At 45.4% G+C, this 17776-nt stretch overlaps 1 protein-coding gene and 1 long non-coding RNA gene across 3 annotated transcripts; one reads left to right on the top strand and one right to left on the bottom strand.

Annotated features, from left to right (window-relative positions):
• The first annotated feature begins 5 nt into the window (after window positions 1-5).
• On the top strand, window positions 6-1490 carry LOC128906567 (uncharacterized). Its single transcript, XR_008465221.1, has 3 exons — window positions 6-90; window positions 942-1016; window positions 1414-1490. It is a non-coding gene; the product is annotated as an uncharacterized LOC128906567 (long non-coding RNA).
• A 4971-nt stretch (window positions 1491-6461) lies between these two features.
• On the bottom strand, window positions 6462-16625 carry POLR3F (RNA polymerase III subunit F). Of its 2 annotated transcripts, none has more exons than XM_054196455.1 (9): window positions 16518-16625; window positions 15624-15741; window positions 13593-13660; window positions 12499-12566; window positions 11596-11708; window positions 9475-9618; window positions 8603-8710; window positions 7724-7915; window positions 6462-7142 (listed from the first exon to the last, which is right to left on the bottom strand). In XM_054196455.1, exons 1-9 carry the CDS (start codon window positions 16571-16573, stop codon window positions 7065-7067), a joined length of 945 nt encoding a protein of 314 aa, XP_054052430.1. In that variant the 5' UTR covers window positions 16574-16625; the 3' UTR covers window positions 6462-7064. The 2 variants fall into 2 exon arrangements, with proteins under 2 accessions (XP_054052430.1, XP_054052431.1); XM_054196456.1 differs by having other exon boundaries at window positions 8639-8710.
• Window positions 16626-17776: the final 1151 nt, after the last annotated feature.

The raw sequence follows: 17776 nt of genomic DNA, 5'->3' as shown, positions 1-17776 counted from the left end.
GCGCCGTTCTGAAGGAGGGGAAGCGGCGTGACCCTACCAAACATGGCGAGGCGGCGGCGTCAGGGAGGCCATCTTGACTAAGGGTTCCAGGTGCAGCGTTGGAATGGCGATAAGCGGGGTGCCCTTACTAAATATGGGGGGGGGAGGCGTCGCCTTCCCGCATCGGCACAGGCCAGCGAGCTTCAGGGTGAGGGAGGCGGCTGTTCCCTCAGGGTGCTCGGCAGCTTGGAAGGGTGCTGTCGTGTTCAGCAGGGAGGGTCATCTTTGTAGGCACAGAAACTCCTGGGAAGAGGTTATCAGTAACAATTTAATAATAATACAGACACTCTTTTAAAAAAAAAATAAACTGCAAGCCCCAAGCGGCCTCATCTTTGCCTCAGTTCTTGGCCCCCTTTGTCAGCCCGGGGTTACCTTCCCGCAGCATGATGTCTCTGAGCAAGCTAAGCCGTGAGGCCGCCCAGGCCGCTGACAAAGCAGAGCCCAGGGCAGGCATGGCTAGAAACTGAAAAAGACCTTATTTTTTTTGGTTTGCCCTGAGGACACGCACCCATCAACAGCAGATCTCCCAGCATTCGCATACCTGATAGCTGGCGTTTGCTTTCAAATATGCCTGACCTGGGTAAACTGGATATTCCTCCCTCGGTGTTCGCAGAAAAGACGTGGGAGCCAGCTTTACCCTCATGGCTGGTTTGAGGCCGCAGCGGTTCATCAATCCATGAGGAAACCTGTGCCCCAGCCCACTGGGAAAACCCCAGTGCGCAGACCCTCTGGTGAGGAGAGAGCCAGGGATGGCCACAATATCCAGAAATGCAACATGCTGCCTGTGGGCATACGGTGGAGGTTTGACCAAGTCTGACTTGCTTCAGAAACTTGTCTGTGCCTTGAATATGGGCAAATGTGTTCTCTCTTTCATTGCTTCCCTCTCTTGTTACTTCCCACAGTCTCTCCTGAAGCCAAACAGCCTGTGTCTAGTGAGACCGATGCCATGAATCCACTCCAGCTTTGTGCAATACCATGTAAGTGGGATTTGTCCTATCTTAATGTGTGCACGTAAATCCATCGCTGAACACTGCAAACTTTCACACATACTTCTAGGAGAAAAGGCGTAGTGAAACATCTTGACTCGCTTCCAATAGTTTGGGTGCTTGCCTTAAATTCATGTGGTGGTCCGCCTGCAAATATTCCCCAGGCTTCTGTGTGAGGACCACTCCATCTTTGCTTAAAGGAAATCAATGCTCTGTGATTGAGTTCGCTCACCTATGCACTGTCAAGCTTTGGGTTTTTTCTGTTTTCTCTCTCTTAAATGCAAAAGAAATCTGTGTGTTGAATATTTTGTAGTTTTCTTAAAGAGATTAGAAGAAAGCCTAAAGCTCATTCTGAAGTTGCTTGGTAACACTCAGCTTAAAACAACAGGAGCAACGTGATTGACATGCTGTGCAGCAGTGTGGTCCTCCATGCAGGTTTGATCACCAGGCTCCTGTTTTTCTCAGGTATGTCAAAACTCACCCAATTATCATGTTGGTGTCTGCCTACACCTCTGATACGGCAGATGAAAAAAACACAAGAGAGCCAGTGGTATGGAGATCTACTGATACAGGAGATAGAAGATATGTTGCCTCCTACCTATGTTGCCTACCTAGCACAAGAAACATGAAAGCAACATAAAAGCTGGCCAAACTGTGTAGCTTAGATTGCTTGCAGAGGCTCTCTGTTGTGGCCACCCCCAAGGTGATGTTCTTTCTTTCTGCTCTATAAGCTACATGGAACGCATCTTACACTTTTCTTAGCTATATGAAGGTTTTGGTAAAACCATGCATAACAGATGTGGCCAACTTTGACATATAATAAGCAGTTAGGAATATAAATATGTTTTAAACATTACTGCGCAGTCTACAATGGAATGTTTGGCTATAAAAAGAAAAAAAGGGGCAATCTCTTCTCAACCTTCAAGCACCTGTAAAAATCTGTGACTGCTCCAAGTTCACAGTCTGTGCTAAGAGTTCGTTTACACTAGAAATAGCAAGAAATTAAACAAACCACTGAGGAAAGAGGGAAAAAGGTTTCAACTCTATTCTCTGTGCCCCTCAAGATAATTCGACAGACCCTGGCAGTGGAAGAAGATCCAGTGAAACTGCCATTGGGCTATTGTAGAGTTTGGATCCATCTTCAGTCCTTCCCTTCCCTGGAAAGTATAGAAGCAATTGGCTGACAGATATGGAGCAGAAGCGCTTAAGTACACAGATAGGGGTGATTTTCAAAACACTGAATTCCACAGGAAGATTGGCATTATCCAGGGAATGCTTGAGGAAACTGCTTTAACCGAGAGCCATTCATTCCTTCTTCCCAGGGCAGAAAAGGTGTATTTTCTACTGAAGCATCTAACACTGGAGAGCAACATTTCAGGTCCAAAACAAAGCAAAATGAGATGTTGTCTGAGCTGAATGTTAATGTTGCCTTCCCAGCAAGTTGTGTGTTCTGCAAGGGTTAAATTTGCTTGTGTAAAATATGAAGACAAGCAGAAAGATCACAAATTCAGTGGGGACAAAAAAGTAGAAGAATGCTACCTGTGCTTATATGCTGAAGTGTGTAAAAGTCAAATTACTACTATTGTTAATGTCCTCAGACCCAGGACTTGCTCTCCAAGCAGTATCAGTAAGAGGCAAAGCAAATCTGCTCTTCTGGAATTGCTAGTTTACGCTTCATTTTATATCATCCTCACACTGCCACGTCTCAAAAGCAAAGCACAGTGCCTTACTGGGACCCAGGGCTTCAAGGCCATGCTGCGCCCACCCTGCTAGCATTAGATTAATTAAAACATTGATCAACTCTTGTGAGTTTGCAAGAGGAGCAAAATCCTAAGGATATGTGTTTCTAGACCAAATAACTAAAGTAAAAGCTTTCCCATTCTTCCGTTTTCCTGGAAGAATCACAAGCTTGCTCAAAAAGTGAGAGAGAGGGAAAAACAGGCTACCTACATAAGCCCCAACTTGTTTTATGTTTAACAACTGAAAGAGGAGAATGCTTCGAGCTCCGCTTCCCCTCCTCCCCGCTCCCCCCAGGATCTCCTGAAGACCGTGCAAAGTGCAATAATTAACTTTCCTAGAGAGGAAGTGAACATTTTTCAACAAGAACTTAGACACCATCCGTGGAGCTTCTCACAGTACCTTTTCGTCCCTTCCAGGCCACAGGCTAAGCTGGCGTCAGCGCAGCTGAGGGCCTGGCTAACTATTTCTCACCGATTAAATGACAGAAAGTCCCAGCCATGGGAAGCAAGAGGGGAAGGTGGTCTGTGTGTGGTGGAGGACAGCCCTGTTTAAGGTGTCTATACCCTGTTTCAAAGCATGAAGTGCTTGGCAGCAATAGGAAACCCAGCTGTCCCCATGCGCAGTTGTTTGTTCCCAAAAACCGCTTTGCACGTAGAAGCAAAACAGGAAACCAGAGCAGGATTTAAGAGCTTTTTCTCTTTTCTTTCTGGAGCCCGAGGGTAGCTGTTACCAGAAGATGGCACTCCAACAGCACCAGTTGTTCAACCATCCCGCTTAACACCTCTAACAGGGGCAAGAGTTATGATCAGAGTAATTAAGGGAAAAAAAAAAAAAAAAAAAACAGGAAAAACCAAACAGCGACTCAGCCACGGGGGAAATGTTTTCGTTGTCAAAGCTGCAAGTTTGCCATTAATGTTAATGCTTTAAACTTTGGACTGTAAAGGCTAGGCACGTTAAACAGCACCTGCTAGCTGTGCTCTCCCTCAGTTCACAACACAGCCTGGTACTGTGGTTAATGTTTCTCCTGGAAATAAAAAGCAATCATACACTTGATTCCATGTGAAAATGGGACTTGGGTGTGACCACTCGCCAACTTGCTTCTGTACAGTCGGTTACCACTAGTGAGGAAACCGCTCAGAACAGCCTGGTGGGTTCACAGCAGGGCCTGCACACCCCAGGGATCACAAAAACAGGGATGAACTCTGACCCAGGAGGTCCCTCGTGGTCCTGCAGCAGCTGAACTGCGACCTCTTGTATGAGGCTGGTTTAAAGAAATGAGTGGATCATGCTTCCAAGTGGTCATCTGTAATTCGAGGGTTAACTTTCGCTCTCAGCTTTCTACACGTAAGTGTTTTGATATTAAGTACTGGAGCCAATATTGTAGCTTCCGCAAAACATTACCTTTCATACCAGTTTGTAAAGGGGACAGCTTTGCTAGGTAGAAGACTGAAGGAACTCATGGAGGAAAAAAAAGACTAGACTATTAATGTTATCATTTAGCATTTACTCCCTTTTTAGAAAAGAATTACAGGCTGATCCATTAGCTAGGTTCACGAAGAACCAGAGTGACAGATCATTCCTCTAACTCCTTTAGAAATAGATCAGACAGACCCCTATTTTACAGACAGGAAAGTGAAATTGCTTTACTTTTCTCTATAGGCCTGGTTTTTTCCATGTTTGAGAAGTCTTACTACAGCTGCAACACTGAGAAACTTCAGAGGCCACAAAGGTCACCTAAACCAGATAAACCCAATACAACTGACCCAGAATTTACAGAGCTTAATAAACCAGCTCTTCTTCTTCCTAAAGCTGTTCACTGATGACAAGCTCTCTCCTCCTTCTTATTGCCAATGAATATGGTCATACCGAGTAAAGCGACATACCTGCATGATAAAGCCCACTTGTTTCCCTGAAAGCTATCTTCTAGCTGCTGCAGAGCACAAACAACGCGTTATCTCTGCAGCAGCAGGATTCAGGAGCCCATTGTGGCAGGTCCTCTTTGAAGGCAAGAAGACAAAGGCAATCCCAGCCCCACACCTCCGTGAAATTACCTTTGGCCACATAACGGATGTCTGAAGCGGAGGTTAAGATGCTTTCCTCAGGCTTCAGCGTGCTGAGTGGTTAAAGGGGGCAGAAAAAGAGCAAACATCTAATTGGTTCACCCCCACATCTCTTTTGTAAGAGCTCTTCTGCCTCCATAGAGATATGCATCCCTGCCACCTTGAGTCAACACAGAAAGAGCCAGCTATGGGTGCTCACAGTAGCTAACACAATCAAACTCTACCCATGGACATGCCAGCTTATCAGTACTAGATGTTTGCTCCACTCGGAGACAGCATGCCTACTCGCCAACAAGGAGCCTTTGCCTCTGTATCTATACTGTCCCTGCATGGGACAGGAACTATTTTTTTATTATTTGTTTCTTAAGTTCTTTGTACAGCACTTACCCACTGTTAGCCTTCTGTCCACAACCCATGCTATAAGTACGAAAATGGGAACTGAGCGAGATTTGAACACTTCTATGGGATCTAGATTGCTTTTAGAAGGTACAGACTTCTGGACAGTATTGAAATAGCTGATATAAAGTCTCCTACTCTTACAAGGTAAACCTCTTCCAAAAATCTGTGTTAGCCCACCATTTACTACTCATGGACAGATTACCTGGCACGCTGGTAACTCAGCAGTAGAGGTGTTTGACCATTGCCTTCCCAACAGCATCCAGGAGGGCTTATTTTCAGACAGGCAATTTTGAAATTAGCTAGATGCGACTGGTCCAGTGTTGTGCTTGACCCACCGTTTCCCAGTGCTGGGAGGCCGTCCTGAAGATACTGAGTAGCTGTGTAGAGATCCAGCCTGGACACAGCAAGATTAAACCACAGGTAGCAAGTGGTACTGGGACCAGACTGTCTCTGCATAGTTCATATGTCTACACTGCCCTGCCTGCAGTCATATAAGCACAATATTCTCATTTATGAAAAAGGAGCTGACTTGTTTTTTTTTTTCCCTAGATGTTACTTGATTAAAGGAGAGGTGCAGTAACTAATTAGCATAACACAGTTGGTACAAAAATCTGTTTACTTCCCAAGTGAGATTTGAACCTACATTTTCCAAAGGCAGCATCGCCCCTCTAAGACTGCCAGATGGACAGCGATAGCCAGAGGAAGCTAGACACAGCTCTCTGAAGAGGTCCACGGCCTGGAATACCCTGGGCATGAGGTTTACAACACCACCACAGTCTATATGTTATTGCCAATTCATGAGTCCAGAGTCACACAGAGAAGGAGCCAGAGAGGTCACACTTAAGGGAAACACAAATTGGCTCCCCATGACAGGGAAAGAATATTGTGCTTTTCGATGATATGCCAGTATCACGCCTTTCTCAGATCACAAACCAAGGCCCGAGGCCATATTTATGTACAAACAACTGACACTGGAATCTTTTTCAACCCTGAGGGTACTCAGATAATCTATAAAAAATTTGGCTGTACCATCAGGCCAGAGGAACTCTTTTTCTCTTCCAGAAAACACATCTTCCCAGAATATTTCTATTCAAAATTTCATCTGGCATACCCATGTACGTGATGCAGCTGTCAGAACACACCAACACAGGATCATAATCCTGTAGCTGTCAGATGAAGGAATAAATACAACAGATGCATCACCAGGCAACAGCAGCAATGAAGGAAAAGAAGCACATGAGAAAAGTCAGGGTTTTAATGATAAATTAGCAGGTAGGAAAGATAATAAAGAATCGCTGAGTTCTGTTTGACATATTTAGGATCTTTCCCGCATCAGAGTCTTAGTCTTCAATTAGATGGTAGCTATCAAGGGAGAAAAGCGTCAACTTTAGGACTTAGAGCACCCACCATTAGCATTAGTCTGAAAGCAAAGTTCAGGTTCTCATTCTCGGCAACACTCATTAGCAAGTTCTTCTGATCAGCTAATGACTTTTTTTTCTCTTATTCAGAATAAGCATCTGTGGAGTACTTGACACAATCCTTGGAAGCGATGCATCACCACCCAGCTGTGCTACGACGCTTTTCAAGTCCCACAGCCAATTTTTGGTACAAGAATGGATCTACATTTCCACTTCAGCCTTGATCTTCAGTGCTGACTCGATTTCCAGTCCACTCACAGCACCGCTCGTGCAACTGATATGCTGCTGCTTTATGTTTCATTAAAAACAGTCACTCCACATCCTGAAGTTGCTCACAAATTTAGAAGTCCACTTTTAAAAAAGCAAGCTGCTTTGTCAGCTTGGCTGTGAAGCACAAATCCAGTTTACAGTTTTCTTTCACTTTAAAACTCCAGCCACTCTGTCATATAAATACAGTTTGATGGAGAAATCTCACCACCTTCGTGGCAATCATCAAAAACCTGCAAAAGCAAGCCCTGTGTCAGTAGAGTAATTATATACAGCAAGTACAATCTAACTGGAAGTAACATGCTCACATGTTTTCTGCTCCTTGCACAGTAGAAAAGCAGAAGTCTAACAGAGGCCAAAATCTAGGAAGTCCAATGACAGCTCTGAGGAAGAATAATGTGAGCACAACAAAGCAAAACAGACCCCACTGCAGTAAATCATGGAAATGGACACGCTGGCAAGTTTTACCCACATATTATCAGTTTACAATCCAAGCAGGAGAGACCAAAAGCTAGACAGAAATAAGTTAGCTTGTTCAAAAACATAAATAGGCAAACATGCGATCAGAAAATATAATAGTACGATTTGGAATGGGCTACGCTTGATGGCACCCTTTGACATACAGTAAAGAGACAACGTACCAGCAGGAAACTTCCTGGTCTAAACTAAAGAACCTGCCTCTTACACCATAGCTAAGGTATCACAGGTAACACTCATGGTTACAAGGAGCACCCACAGGCACAACCTTGCAATGTGCTAGCTGGCCATTAGCGGGATTGCACCCACATATTCATATACAGAATTAATTACTTACGGGACAGAGTCCACAGGGCGTCCTGACTAATCCAGTGGGTTGTATGAGAGGACTGACGGCTCTGTACAACTTCATCTGTCCATCCACACTGCCTACCGTCCCTTCCTTTGCAGCAATAATAGTCATCTCCACTTTTCCATCGTATATTAGTGTATTTAAAATGGTTTCAATATCTTCCATTGACAACTCGACCTAAGAAATAATGTGTAAAATAAATATTAGTAAATGCGCAAACACCGTCAGTTACAAATCCTTAGAATTCTAACCTAGCCCAGACAAAGGAACCGCTCTCGCTGGGCACTTTATAGGGTTGTGCAGATACGAAAAGAAAAGCAAATACCTCCTAACTCCCAAGCACTTTTGCATTACACTAGCCTTGGCTTACCAAAAAGAACTTCCCTATGCACCTCAAGTGTCTACATCATCCTAGCATGATACGTTTCCAGTTTTACAAGAAAACAATCGTGAAAGAAGACAGACAGACTCCTGAAGATATGCCTGTTGATGGTGACCAATAATCACGGAGGTTTTTTCCTCCCCTTTTTTTTTTCCCCCCTCACCTAAAACTGCTTGAAATGCATAGGCAAACTTGGGAGAAATTATAAAATATAAACCAGTTGAGACTGTTAAAGGAAAAATTACCCCAGTTCCCATCAAAAAGTATGTGGATGCAAATTCTTTTATACATCTTTGAAAAACCCACGTGCACAAACTACCCTGGAATCCCAATGACCCTCCTCAAAAAACAATAAAGCGGCAAAGCCCACTTCCAATACAGTGACTGGGTAGGGTACTTGCCAGACCCTCACCAAATTTGCAGGACTCAACTCCTGCAGCTACTCATGCTTTTCGAGAGTAGTAAGATGAATCTATTCTGACCTTACTGATACCCAGTTCACAGATGTATTTCCACACCTCATGGGATGAGGCGAATGAGCTGTTCCTCTGTATCATGGGGTTCTGTTTGCTCTCTCGAGCTGCTTCTGCCTAAGAAAAAAGCAAAGAAGAGTTATAGTCAGTACTCACTGCCAAGAGCCTCCTTCGCAGTTCGGTTTCAGGCAGACTGAAGTATTAAAGTTGACTTCCAAACCATTTCTGGGACATGTTTTTTATTTGGTATTTAAAGCTACGTCCTTAAGACTGATGTAGGTGAGACAATGCAGTGCACAAGCAAACATAATTTTACAATGAATATGACACAAAATTTACACAGTGATTTAGATTAATATGAAGGAATATCAGCATCTGGCAGGTTTTTTTTGACACAAAAGAAGTTTCTGATGTATGTAGTGCCAGTTAAAATATATTTCAATGGAACAGAGAAATGTTGCAATCTGCATAGGACTTATTTAATGGAAAGCAGGCTTCTCCTGCAGTTATGCTAGAGAAAATTGTTTTCTAGGCAGAGATGACTCACTAGTGCCTTTCTTAGAAATTAGGAACTCTGCAGGGAAAACACTGACTTTTGCTAGGTTTTTTGGTCCTGTGTTCTCTGCTGCCTAGCTTGTCATTGGACTTTGGAGACTGAAGGCTTCGCTCCATATACAGGGTGTAAAAATACACATTATTAAAGTGCAACACCATCACACTTGCTGTGACACAAACAATCCAGTACAGATTTGCCAATGCAGTTATAACAGTGTCCAACACTTGCAAAAAACACTATGGAAAACTCAAGCCTTGCCTGTCACTGGTTTTATAAAGAAAATAATTACTTGCACAAAACTGGTGGCTTTAGTAGTGGCACTCACCTTACTCTGTAGAAATTTAAAACACTGTTGATTTAACACCTCCACAAATTCAGACTCAAAGTCTTGGTCACTGTACCAAGCCCCACCAGTCACTGAGCGGTCGGGCTGCAGGTTATATAGCATATACACCTTCTTCTTGGATGCCTGTTAGAGAAAAGCGCACAGCTCTTAACAGCTGAAAGTCTTCCATAAGAAAGGAAGATTGAAGAAGATATCTGCAAAAGAGATAGTTCATTACTCCTAAAACCTGGGGCACAGCAATCCAGCTATGCTTAACGTGTTTGACTCTCGGATCACACGGAGATAAAGAGAAGAGCAATACATTTACATTCCTAATCGCTTTGTAACAGTGTTAGAGGAGAGAAGCCTGCTAACGATGTGCACACAATACAAACCTCACTGAAGATGATCTCAGAGTTTAATTTTAACCTATTGACTCTAATCCTCCTCCACGGTCAAAGCAGGGCAGGAAAGTGTCTTTAGAAGACAGCAAAGACAAACTTAACAGAGAAGCTTTCAACTGTTTGTGCAGGATTCAATCCGTGCACTGATGATGGGAGGGATTACATGATTAAACCCTGCAGCTAAAGTTAGCCCTTGCGAACCCACTCCTTACTGCCACACCTAGACCGGGTGAATGGGAATGCTGCTTTAGTCCTGATATTAGTAGCCAGTTAAAGGGCAATGGTCGTCCAAAGGACTACTCAGCAACCACTGAAGCCAACCAATTTTAGCGGTGTTACGCCCCCTGTATGACTAGATGAAGCCAACATCTCTCACAAGAACATGAAAAAGCTACTGCTTTCCTATGTCCAACTTCTTCATTTCCATTTTATTTAGGAAGTCACCCTCACCTCTCACTCCCCCCATCTCCCCAGACAATGCACACACGCAAGGCAACGTATTGCCTCCGTGGTGCAGGTGAGGCTGGCACATAGAAAAGGCATACAACGTAAAACTTCCAAGAGCTCACAAGCAAGTGGTCTTCCTGCTGTACCAGGCCCTGCAATAAGACAGAACCTCTGCTGGAAACCAGGAGAACGTCCAAAGAACACGCTAATACCAATGATTTGTAAGGAAGCAGGTAAGGGAGAGCAGGATGCTACATGAGCATTGTAACAGCGTGAGAAAAAGCATGGAAAAGGATAAGCCCTACTCTAGTACGTGGACTGTTTGCACATAAGGTAAGAAAGTACTTGAGTAACTGGAACAAAGTAAAGGGACCAAGACTGAAACAGAACCAAATGTCTTAGATATTATTTGAAGAAAACAATGCAAATCCAGTATGAAACAGATAACTGAAGGAGTTCAGAATCTCCAGATGACAGTAACCTTGCAAGGCCCCTTGCAGCTGTAACCATATCAGTAGTATCATACAAAAAGCTGGGATTGCTTCAGTATTAGAAACACCAGATTGTGGTACAGCAACATTGGGACCAATGGAGAAAAAGTAATTATGGGCAGGTTGCTTATTTGGGTGGAGACTGAGTGGAGAAGAGGGTGGTAGAAAGGAGAGTTAAGAAACAAGAAAGGGGAATAAAGTATAAAAACCAATCAGGGAACAACAGAGGGCAGGATCTGCAGAGAGCAGGCGTGTGGATGCCTACAGACAGCAGAGAACCTGACGTGTGGACCCAAACCCATTGGAAACCCACCAGACTCTTCCCTAGCTTTATGTCTTAAAGACCGGGTATGGAAGAGCAGAGCAAAGAGCGACAGAACTGCAGGCTATCAGTAAGCAGTGTGAGAGGTTTGTGAAGGGCAGAAGAGCTGCAACAACAGTTGTGCACCGTAAAGAATTAAGAGAACTAGAACTGCAATTTGATAGCAATAGTATGTAATTAGTAGTGGTGGGAAGAGTGATAAAACTGCATATTAATAATGATAAATTTACTAATTCGGTTATTAATCAGTTTGTTAGTTGATTATTTAACAAACATTATCATCTCTCATATCTGTTGCACCTCAAACCTACAAACTAAAGGCAGAGTCAAATGCTGGAGCACAGTCAGTGGGAGCGCCGGAGGCAGAACGAGGTTTCTCTGCCCCCAGTCCCCTGTTCAAACATATTCAGCACGCAGCAAATGTTTGAAATGGTTAAAAAAGTCACAAAATACTCACTGCCACAGATTTAACTGCTTTAATTAGTTTCTTGCTTTCCAAGTTTTTCAGTATCTTGTTGATCTCCGTTAAAGGCAAATTACTCTTGTATCTAATGTCCCTGCTCCAGATACCTGTTTAAAAACAGAGAAGTCATGGAAATGAACAGAAGAAGCCATTTGTTTCTGTACGTACTCACAAAGCAAAAATCACACCACAACATTGCTTGACTCGCTTGCCAACCATAGGATGTATCCTCGGTCCTACCACTCCCAGCAAAAGGGAGCGAAGGAACAGAAAGGGACAGGGAAAAAAAAAAACAAACAATCACAACTGACAAAAATAAGAAATACACATCACAACACTGTCCTCCTGCCCTTTGCCTCTCCTCCGAGAGCTCTTACAACTCTGACATTTTACGGCCAACATGAATACCTCACAGCAATGTTCTTGCAGTTTTAGGTAACTAGTGTTTGCTTCAACAAAATTATGACAGCCAGTTCTACCTGCCATCTTTCAACCATAGCGTGCAGTGACTGCTGAGAAAGTCTGGTTACTAGCAGTGGTTTCTGCTGGCAGTACACCTGTTAAATCCGATATAGATATCATGTTGTCTTTTAAGTAGTGAGCGTTCCGTAGATTCCTCAGCTTGACAGTCCCATAGATAACTCTTAATTCATATTCCAAATATTCTGAAAGAGCCCCCCCCAAAAAGTCAACCAGGACAGGTTGTTATTTTAATGGAGAAATATGTCATCTTCTCTTTTGTTTTTAAAAAGTGGGCACATGGAACATTAGCTACAGACCTGGTATGGGGACTCCAGATTTTATATTTGTATTGTCTGGACAAACAAGTTTGGACAGGAACGGTTCCGTAAGTAAAGAGAGTTAGTACCATTCACAATTATAATTTATTTAAAATACCTTTGTTGCCTGCATCTTCTATAATTTGGTAAACCAGTTTCTCTTGATTATCAGAGCCTTTCATTTTACTGTAAAATAAGACAGACATTGGGATTTTTGAAAGGTCCAAAATTTGAAAGAAGTAGGATTTGTTTTAAACTGAAAACAGGAACTATGAAAAAAACAATGCACAAAGAAAAAAAACCGCCCTACACAATAAGCCTGCCATTGGCAAATACAATACATGACACTAAACCTCTTGATCAAGCCAAGCTTGCCAGTGAGAAGCCACAGTAAAGAGAAAAGAGCACAGTATGAAAGAAAAGTGACTAAGCAGGAATCGCTCCACTTGTCATAACAACGGGGAACTTGGAGTCACGTATTAACACACTGTGAAAGGTCAAACACAGCACAGAGCATAATTTAGGATAATCTGTCTCTAGAGAGAATGTCTTAAAAGGGATAGTAAAAAGCGTGCTCCCAACTCTAAAACATGCCTTTTCACCAGTCTGAGAAAGCCTGAACTCATCGATCTTTTTCTAAAGCATTTGAAAAAGAGCATGACACGCCTGCACTGAGGATAATTTTGAAGGCTATTTCTCTCCAGAAGTATGTCTGGGCATCTTTTACTCAGATTTACATAGGCATCACAAGGCATGGTTTGAAGCTACATTTTAATAAATCATTTAATAAGTCATTAATAAATCAAAGAGCACGAGTTCAAGCGGCCTCCTGGAACAGCTGTAAATATGAGCGCTGATCCTGTAACGTGAGCACTGAGGAAGACCACACAACCACAGTTTGCAGATGGTATGACTGGGCTTCAGCTGGATTTCACCTAAACGTACACGTATGTTTGCACGGATCACTTTTCTGTCATCACTTGCTAGCAGGAACTCTGTTAGCATGTTAGAGCTACAGTCCCATGGCACCCTCTGTTCAGTAGAAACCACTATACCTAACAGTTTTCAGGATCAGCTCAGGGGATTTAAGCGTACCCTCCAGAAATAAGCAGTTCTGTAAAATCCATGTTACAGAATGTCTTCTCAGCAATGCTGCACGTGAGCTGCAGAACTGTGTTCCTAATATATTTATCCAGCACACATAAGGCTTACCTTGCGTTTTGAGACTCTTTGATTCTATACAGGAGGCCTGCATTGCTCCTGAGAAGATCCAGTTGCCCCTAGGAGAGATAAGCACAATGCATTTACTTTCCTTCAAAGAGCTTCTTTCAGAACGCGGCAAGAATCTTCTAATATTCTAAATTAAAAACCTTATTTCATGTCAACTGAATAAAGCAAAGGGAAAATAACATTTCTAACCACTGGAAACAATAATACCCTTGAGGATATATTTTTCCCCTACAAATATTCATTTATCATCAGCTACCAGAAATAACAAATACAGTTCCCAACCCTTCCGACAACATCTATCTATTCACTTCCTATTATTTCTCCTAACTTTCACCATTGGACAAGGGATACCAAGTTCTCGTATACTTTGTTCTTGCTTTCCACCAAAACAGTCTACCCAGAAATCACCTTGGAGCGCTACTGCACAAGTTTTGAATAATTCTGAGTTCCAGTAGCAAAGTTCTATTTTTTACTAAGCAGAGATCACTGGAAAACTGCCAGCCAGGATTGATAGTGCCTCTCAGAGGCAAATTACTGGCATCTCTCCCACGCAAAACATCTGTCCTGCCCTTAATGCTTGTGCCTAGGCCAGGCAAATTCTTATTTCCTATTTTGAAGGGGTAAGCAATTAGACAAGTCCAAGAGCATAACTATTGTATAACTGCATTAACTAACATTCACTCTGTCATTGCCAGCTGATCCTTTCCTCATAGTTACAGCCTCGTTTCTTACAGATTTGCATTATGTGGTTGATTGAAGCTCATACCTCAAGATGATCCCCTTCAGTGCTTTTCTACAGATGAAGTATCTGATGCTTATTAAGGCTGAGCTCTCACTGCAGTTTTTCCCCATGCCTGAGGTACTTGCTAGATCTCCCCGCACAACCCATCTATTTTAAACAAATTCTAGAGACTTGACAATCTTTGAAGCCTCATTGTGAAATACGGCCAACCCATTCAAAAGTTACTGAACACACAAGCTCACACCCAATGTGCTGAAAAACCCTATATCTACAACAGAAAGATCAAAAAGAGAAAGATTAGATTACTTCCAGTGCCACCTAGTATGGTCCAAGCTAAGAAGTTTTGGTTATTAAAAAGAACCAAAACTAAAACACACAAACCACATCTTGCTCAGTTTGCACGCTTTCCAACACCCCGCTTTCTGAGAAAGCAAGTGCCCCTCTCTTCAACAGTGCCCTCTTGACTGCACCGCTCAGCCTGCTTTATTTCCCAACTTCACACACCCACAAAGCAGCAGCTAAGGGATCTTGATCTTTAAAGACCTTGAACGTTTTGCTGATACTCAAGCCTATGCCACACTGAACCAACAAGACTAAACAGCTGCTATCTGTTCCTGAACAGGTGGCAGTAGTAGTTAACAGCGATCCTCACTCCTATCTTGGGCTGCCTGCTGATGCAGTAAAGGGAAATGCCTAGTGAGATGTGGGAAATTTATGGAATATGCAAGAAAATCCCTTGAGATGTCTCAGTTGCATATTATCAGAGTAATCCACAACTTCAGAATTTTGTGAGGGGTTTGGAGAAGATCTTCACGTGTAAGGGCATGGGCTAACAATTATTTTCTTTCTAGCTAATTCATTCCCCACCATTAGTGAGCAGGTCTTGTGGAACCACTGCAACTACACTGCACCCCACTGTTACGTTAGACCGTTGTATCACATTCTGCTTTACAAAGAAATGCACAGGGAAAAGACAACCAAGGAACTTTAGGCACAACAAAAAAAAGATGCGGTACTTCTCAGTGGTAGCTTCCTCACCTAGAAATCCACATGGATATACACATTCCTGTTAACTTCATATTACACAATGGAAAGACTAAGTTTTGAGGGACATTATGGCAACCATAAGTAAGTTATGGTAACTGTACGTTATGGCAAGTGCTGGGATTAATTTGCTAGCCCAGCTCAACAGGTTGCTACCATGCAGCCTGTATGGATGAGGAGTGCTCCGGGCTGGCTGAACTAACACAAGGAAGGTGAGATCACCCTACCATCGAGAGCAGCCTGTTGATCGCCATGGCTCGCTGCTGGGCTTCCATGTGAGGCATGTCATTTTGAATCACCTGGTCTGTGATACCGTGAGGGAACTGATGACACAGCTCAATAATCCTGGGGGAGGAGAAAAAGCACGTTTAGAAGCATGTTCTATTGCATCCAAAACCAAATCCGAACAGTAATAAGAGTCAGAAGAGAGGGAAAAGAACAACTCAGGGGAAAAGTACCCACAAACCGCTTTTTGGTCGTATCTATCAAGGGAACTTAGCATCTACTCCCTGTGCTGACAAATATGCTTTTGCAACTAACTGCTGGACAAACTACCTTTGCTCTTTGTGACAACATGGAGCTCCTTCTTAAGGAGCTTGTGTTGCTCTCATTATTAAAAACATGGATTTAGAGCTCCCTGTACAGTTTCATCACACAAAAAAGGTTCTGATGGGAAGGAATTGCTAGTTAGCCAGAGAATGCAAATACTGATTAAATACCTTTTAGGAAAAATAATGACTTGACGCAGAAAAGCCACAATTCCCTTTCCCAGGAACAGAAAGTCACCAGGGCAGCCGAAGGCAACCCCACCCCATGCCTCGCTGCTACCTAAGCCCGCACAAAACACACTGCCCCCGACAACAGTAAACCTCCTGCGGGACACATTTCCTCGCCACCCCCCGTGCCTCCACCAACACAACCTGTGCCCAGCCGACTCCCCCCCCGCACCCCAGGACACTTCCCTACCCTCCCTTCCCGCCCCCACGCACCCCCAGCCCCTTCGCGGCCCTCTTCCCCCCGCCGCCAGGGCCCTCACCGCCTGGCAGCCCCCCAACACACGCCCCGCCGCCCCGCCTCCCACCAGGGCGCCCCCCCAGGCGCCTCCCGCCGCAGCTGCGGACCTGTTCTCTATCTCCATGGGGTCGGGGACCTCCGGCTTCACCTTCACCTCCGCCATGGCGCGGCGGGCCCCGACCGGCGGCCGCACCAGCGACCCGACCCCGGCGCGCCCGGCGGCGCGGGGAGATGACGTCACGGCCACGCGGCGGCGGGGTCGGTTGCTAAGCAGCGGGACGCGGGCCGGTGCGGCGCCGCGCTGGCGGGGCCGGGGCCGGGCGCGCGGCGGCTGTGGTAACGGGAGGGCGGGGGGGTATCCGGGATCCGGCGGGGATCGAGCTGGGGGCCGGCTGGATCCAGCGAGGGGGGCAGGATTCTGTACCGGGGATCGAGTGGGCGGGCAGGGATCGAGTGGACCGGGCACGGCTCTATAGCGGGGATCGAGCGGGGTGGGCAGGGATCGGGTAGCGTCAGCAGGGCTCTGTGCTGGGGATCGAGCGGGGTGGGCAGGGATCGAGTGGGGCGGGCAGGGCTGTGGGATGGGATCGAGCGGGGTGAGCAGGGATGCCGTTGGGATCGAGCAGGATGGGCGGGTGCTTGGTATCAAGGATCGAGTGGGGTGGGCAGGGCTGTGGCTGGGATCCAGTGGGATGGGCAAGGGGCGCAGTAGCGGGGATCGAGTGGGGCGGACAGGGATCGAGTGGGGTGGGCAGCGCTCTGTGGCAGGGATTGGGCGGAGTGGGCAGGGTTCAAGTGGGGTTGGCAGGGCTGTGGGGTGGAGCGGGATCAAGCAGGGTAGGCAGGGGCTCGTTGGCAGAGATCGAGTGGGGTGGGCAGGGCTGTGGGACGGGACCGAGAGGGGTGAGCTGAGGCCGTATGAGGGGGTGTTGAGTGTGGGGGCCAGGGACTGCCATGGGGCCGTGTGGGACAGGACGGAGCAGGGTGGTCAGGCTCGTGCAGTGGGACCGAGTGGGGTGTCAGGGGCTGTCCAGCAGGGATCGAGTGGGATGAGGTGGGGTGGGGTGGGCTGTGCCGTGAGGGGATGGGAAGCGGGGCCTGACCTGGCAGGGCCTGTGCAGGCAGGGACGGAACCCACGCTGGGGCAGGGGCCAGGCAGGACCGGTTGTGTCCCACCACGGATGGGCTCCTAGAACACTGACACAGGGCACTGTGCTTTTGGTCCAGGTGTGCCAAGAGGAGGCGAGTCCTTGAGGAAAAATACTCTTTGCTGCCTCGTGTCAGGTAAAGATCTGACCGACCCATCGTTGCGTTTCCCCTGCCACCGCATGCAGCCTAAGAGAGTTTGGCTGAGAACTGCCCACAC

The sequence above is a fragment of the Rissa tridactyla genome, chromosome 3 (genome assembly GCF_028500815.1).
Source record: "Rissa tridactyla isolate bRisTri1 chromosome 3, bRisTri1.patW.cur.20221130, whole genome shotgun sequence".
In the NCBI taxonomy this organism is placed as follows: Eukaryota; Metazoa; Chordata; class Aves; order Charadriiformes; family Laridae; genus Rissa; species Rissa tridactyla.
Note: the sequence above shows the minus strand (reverse complement) of the source record. Positions and strands in the feature narration are given on the sequence as shown.

What these genes read in the sequence shown, in the direction of transcription:
- POLR3F (XM_054196455.1), bottom strand. Translation starts at nt 16,573, where the DNA reads ATGGCGGAGGTGAAGGTGAAGCCGGAGGTCCCCGACCCCATGGAGATA. An exon ending in CCCATGGAGATAGAGAACAG is followed by an intron (nt 15,742 to 16,517) that starts GTCCGCAGCTGC and finishes CTCCTCCCCCAG; the next exon opens with GATTATTGAGCTGTGTCATC. An exon ending in CGCCCTGTGGACTCTGTCCC is followed by an intron (nt 7,143 to 7,723) that starts GTAAGTAATTAA and finishes TTGCTTTTGCAG; the next exon opens with GTTTTTGATGATTGCCACGA.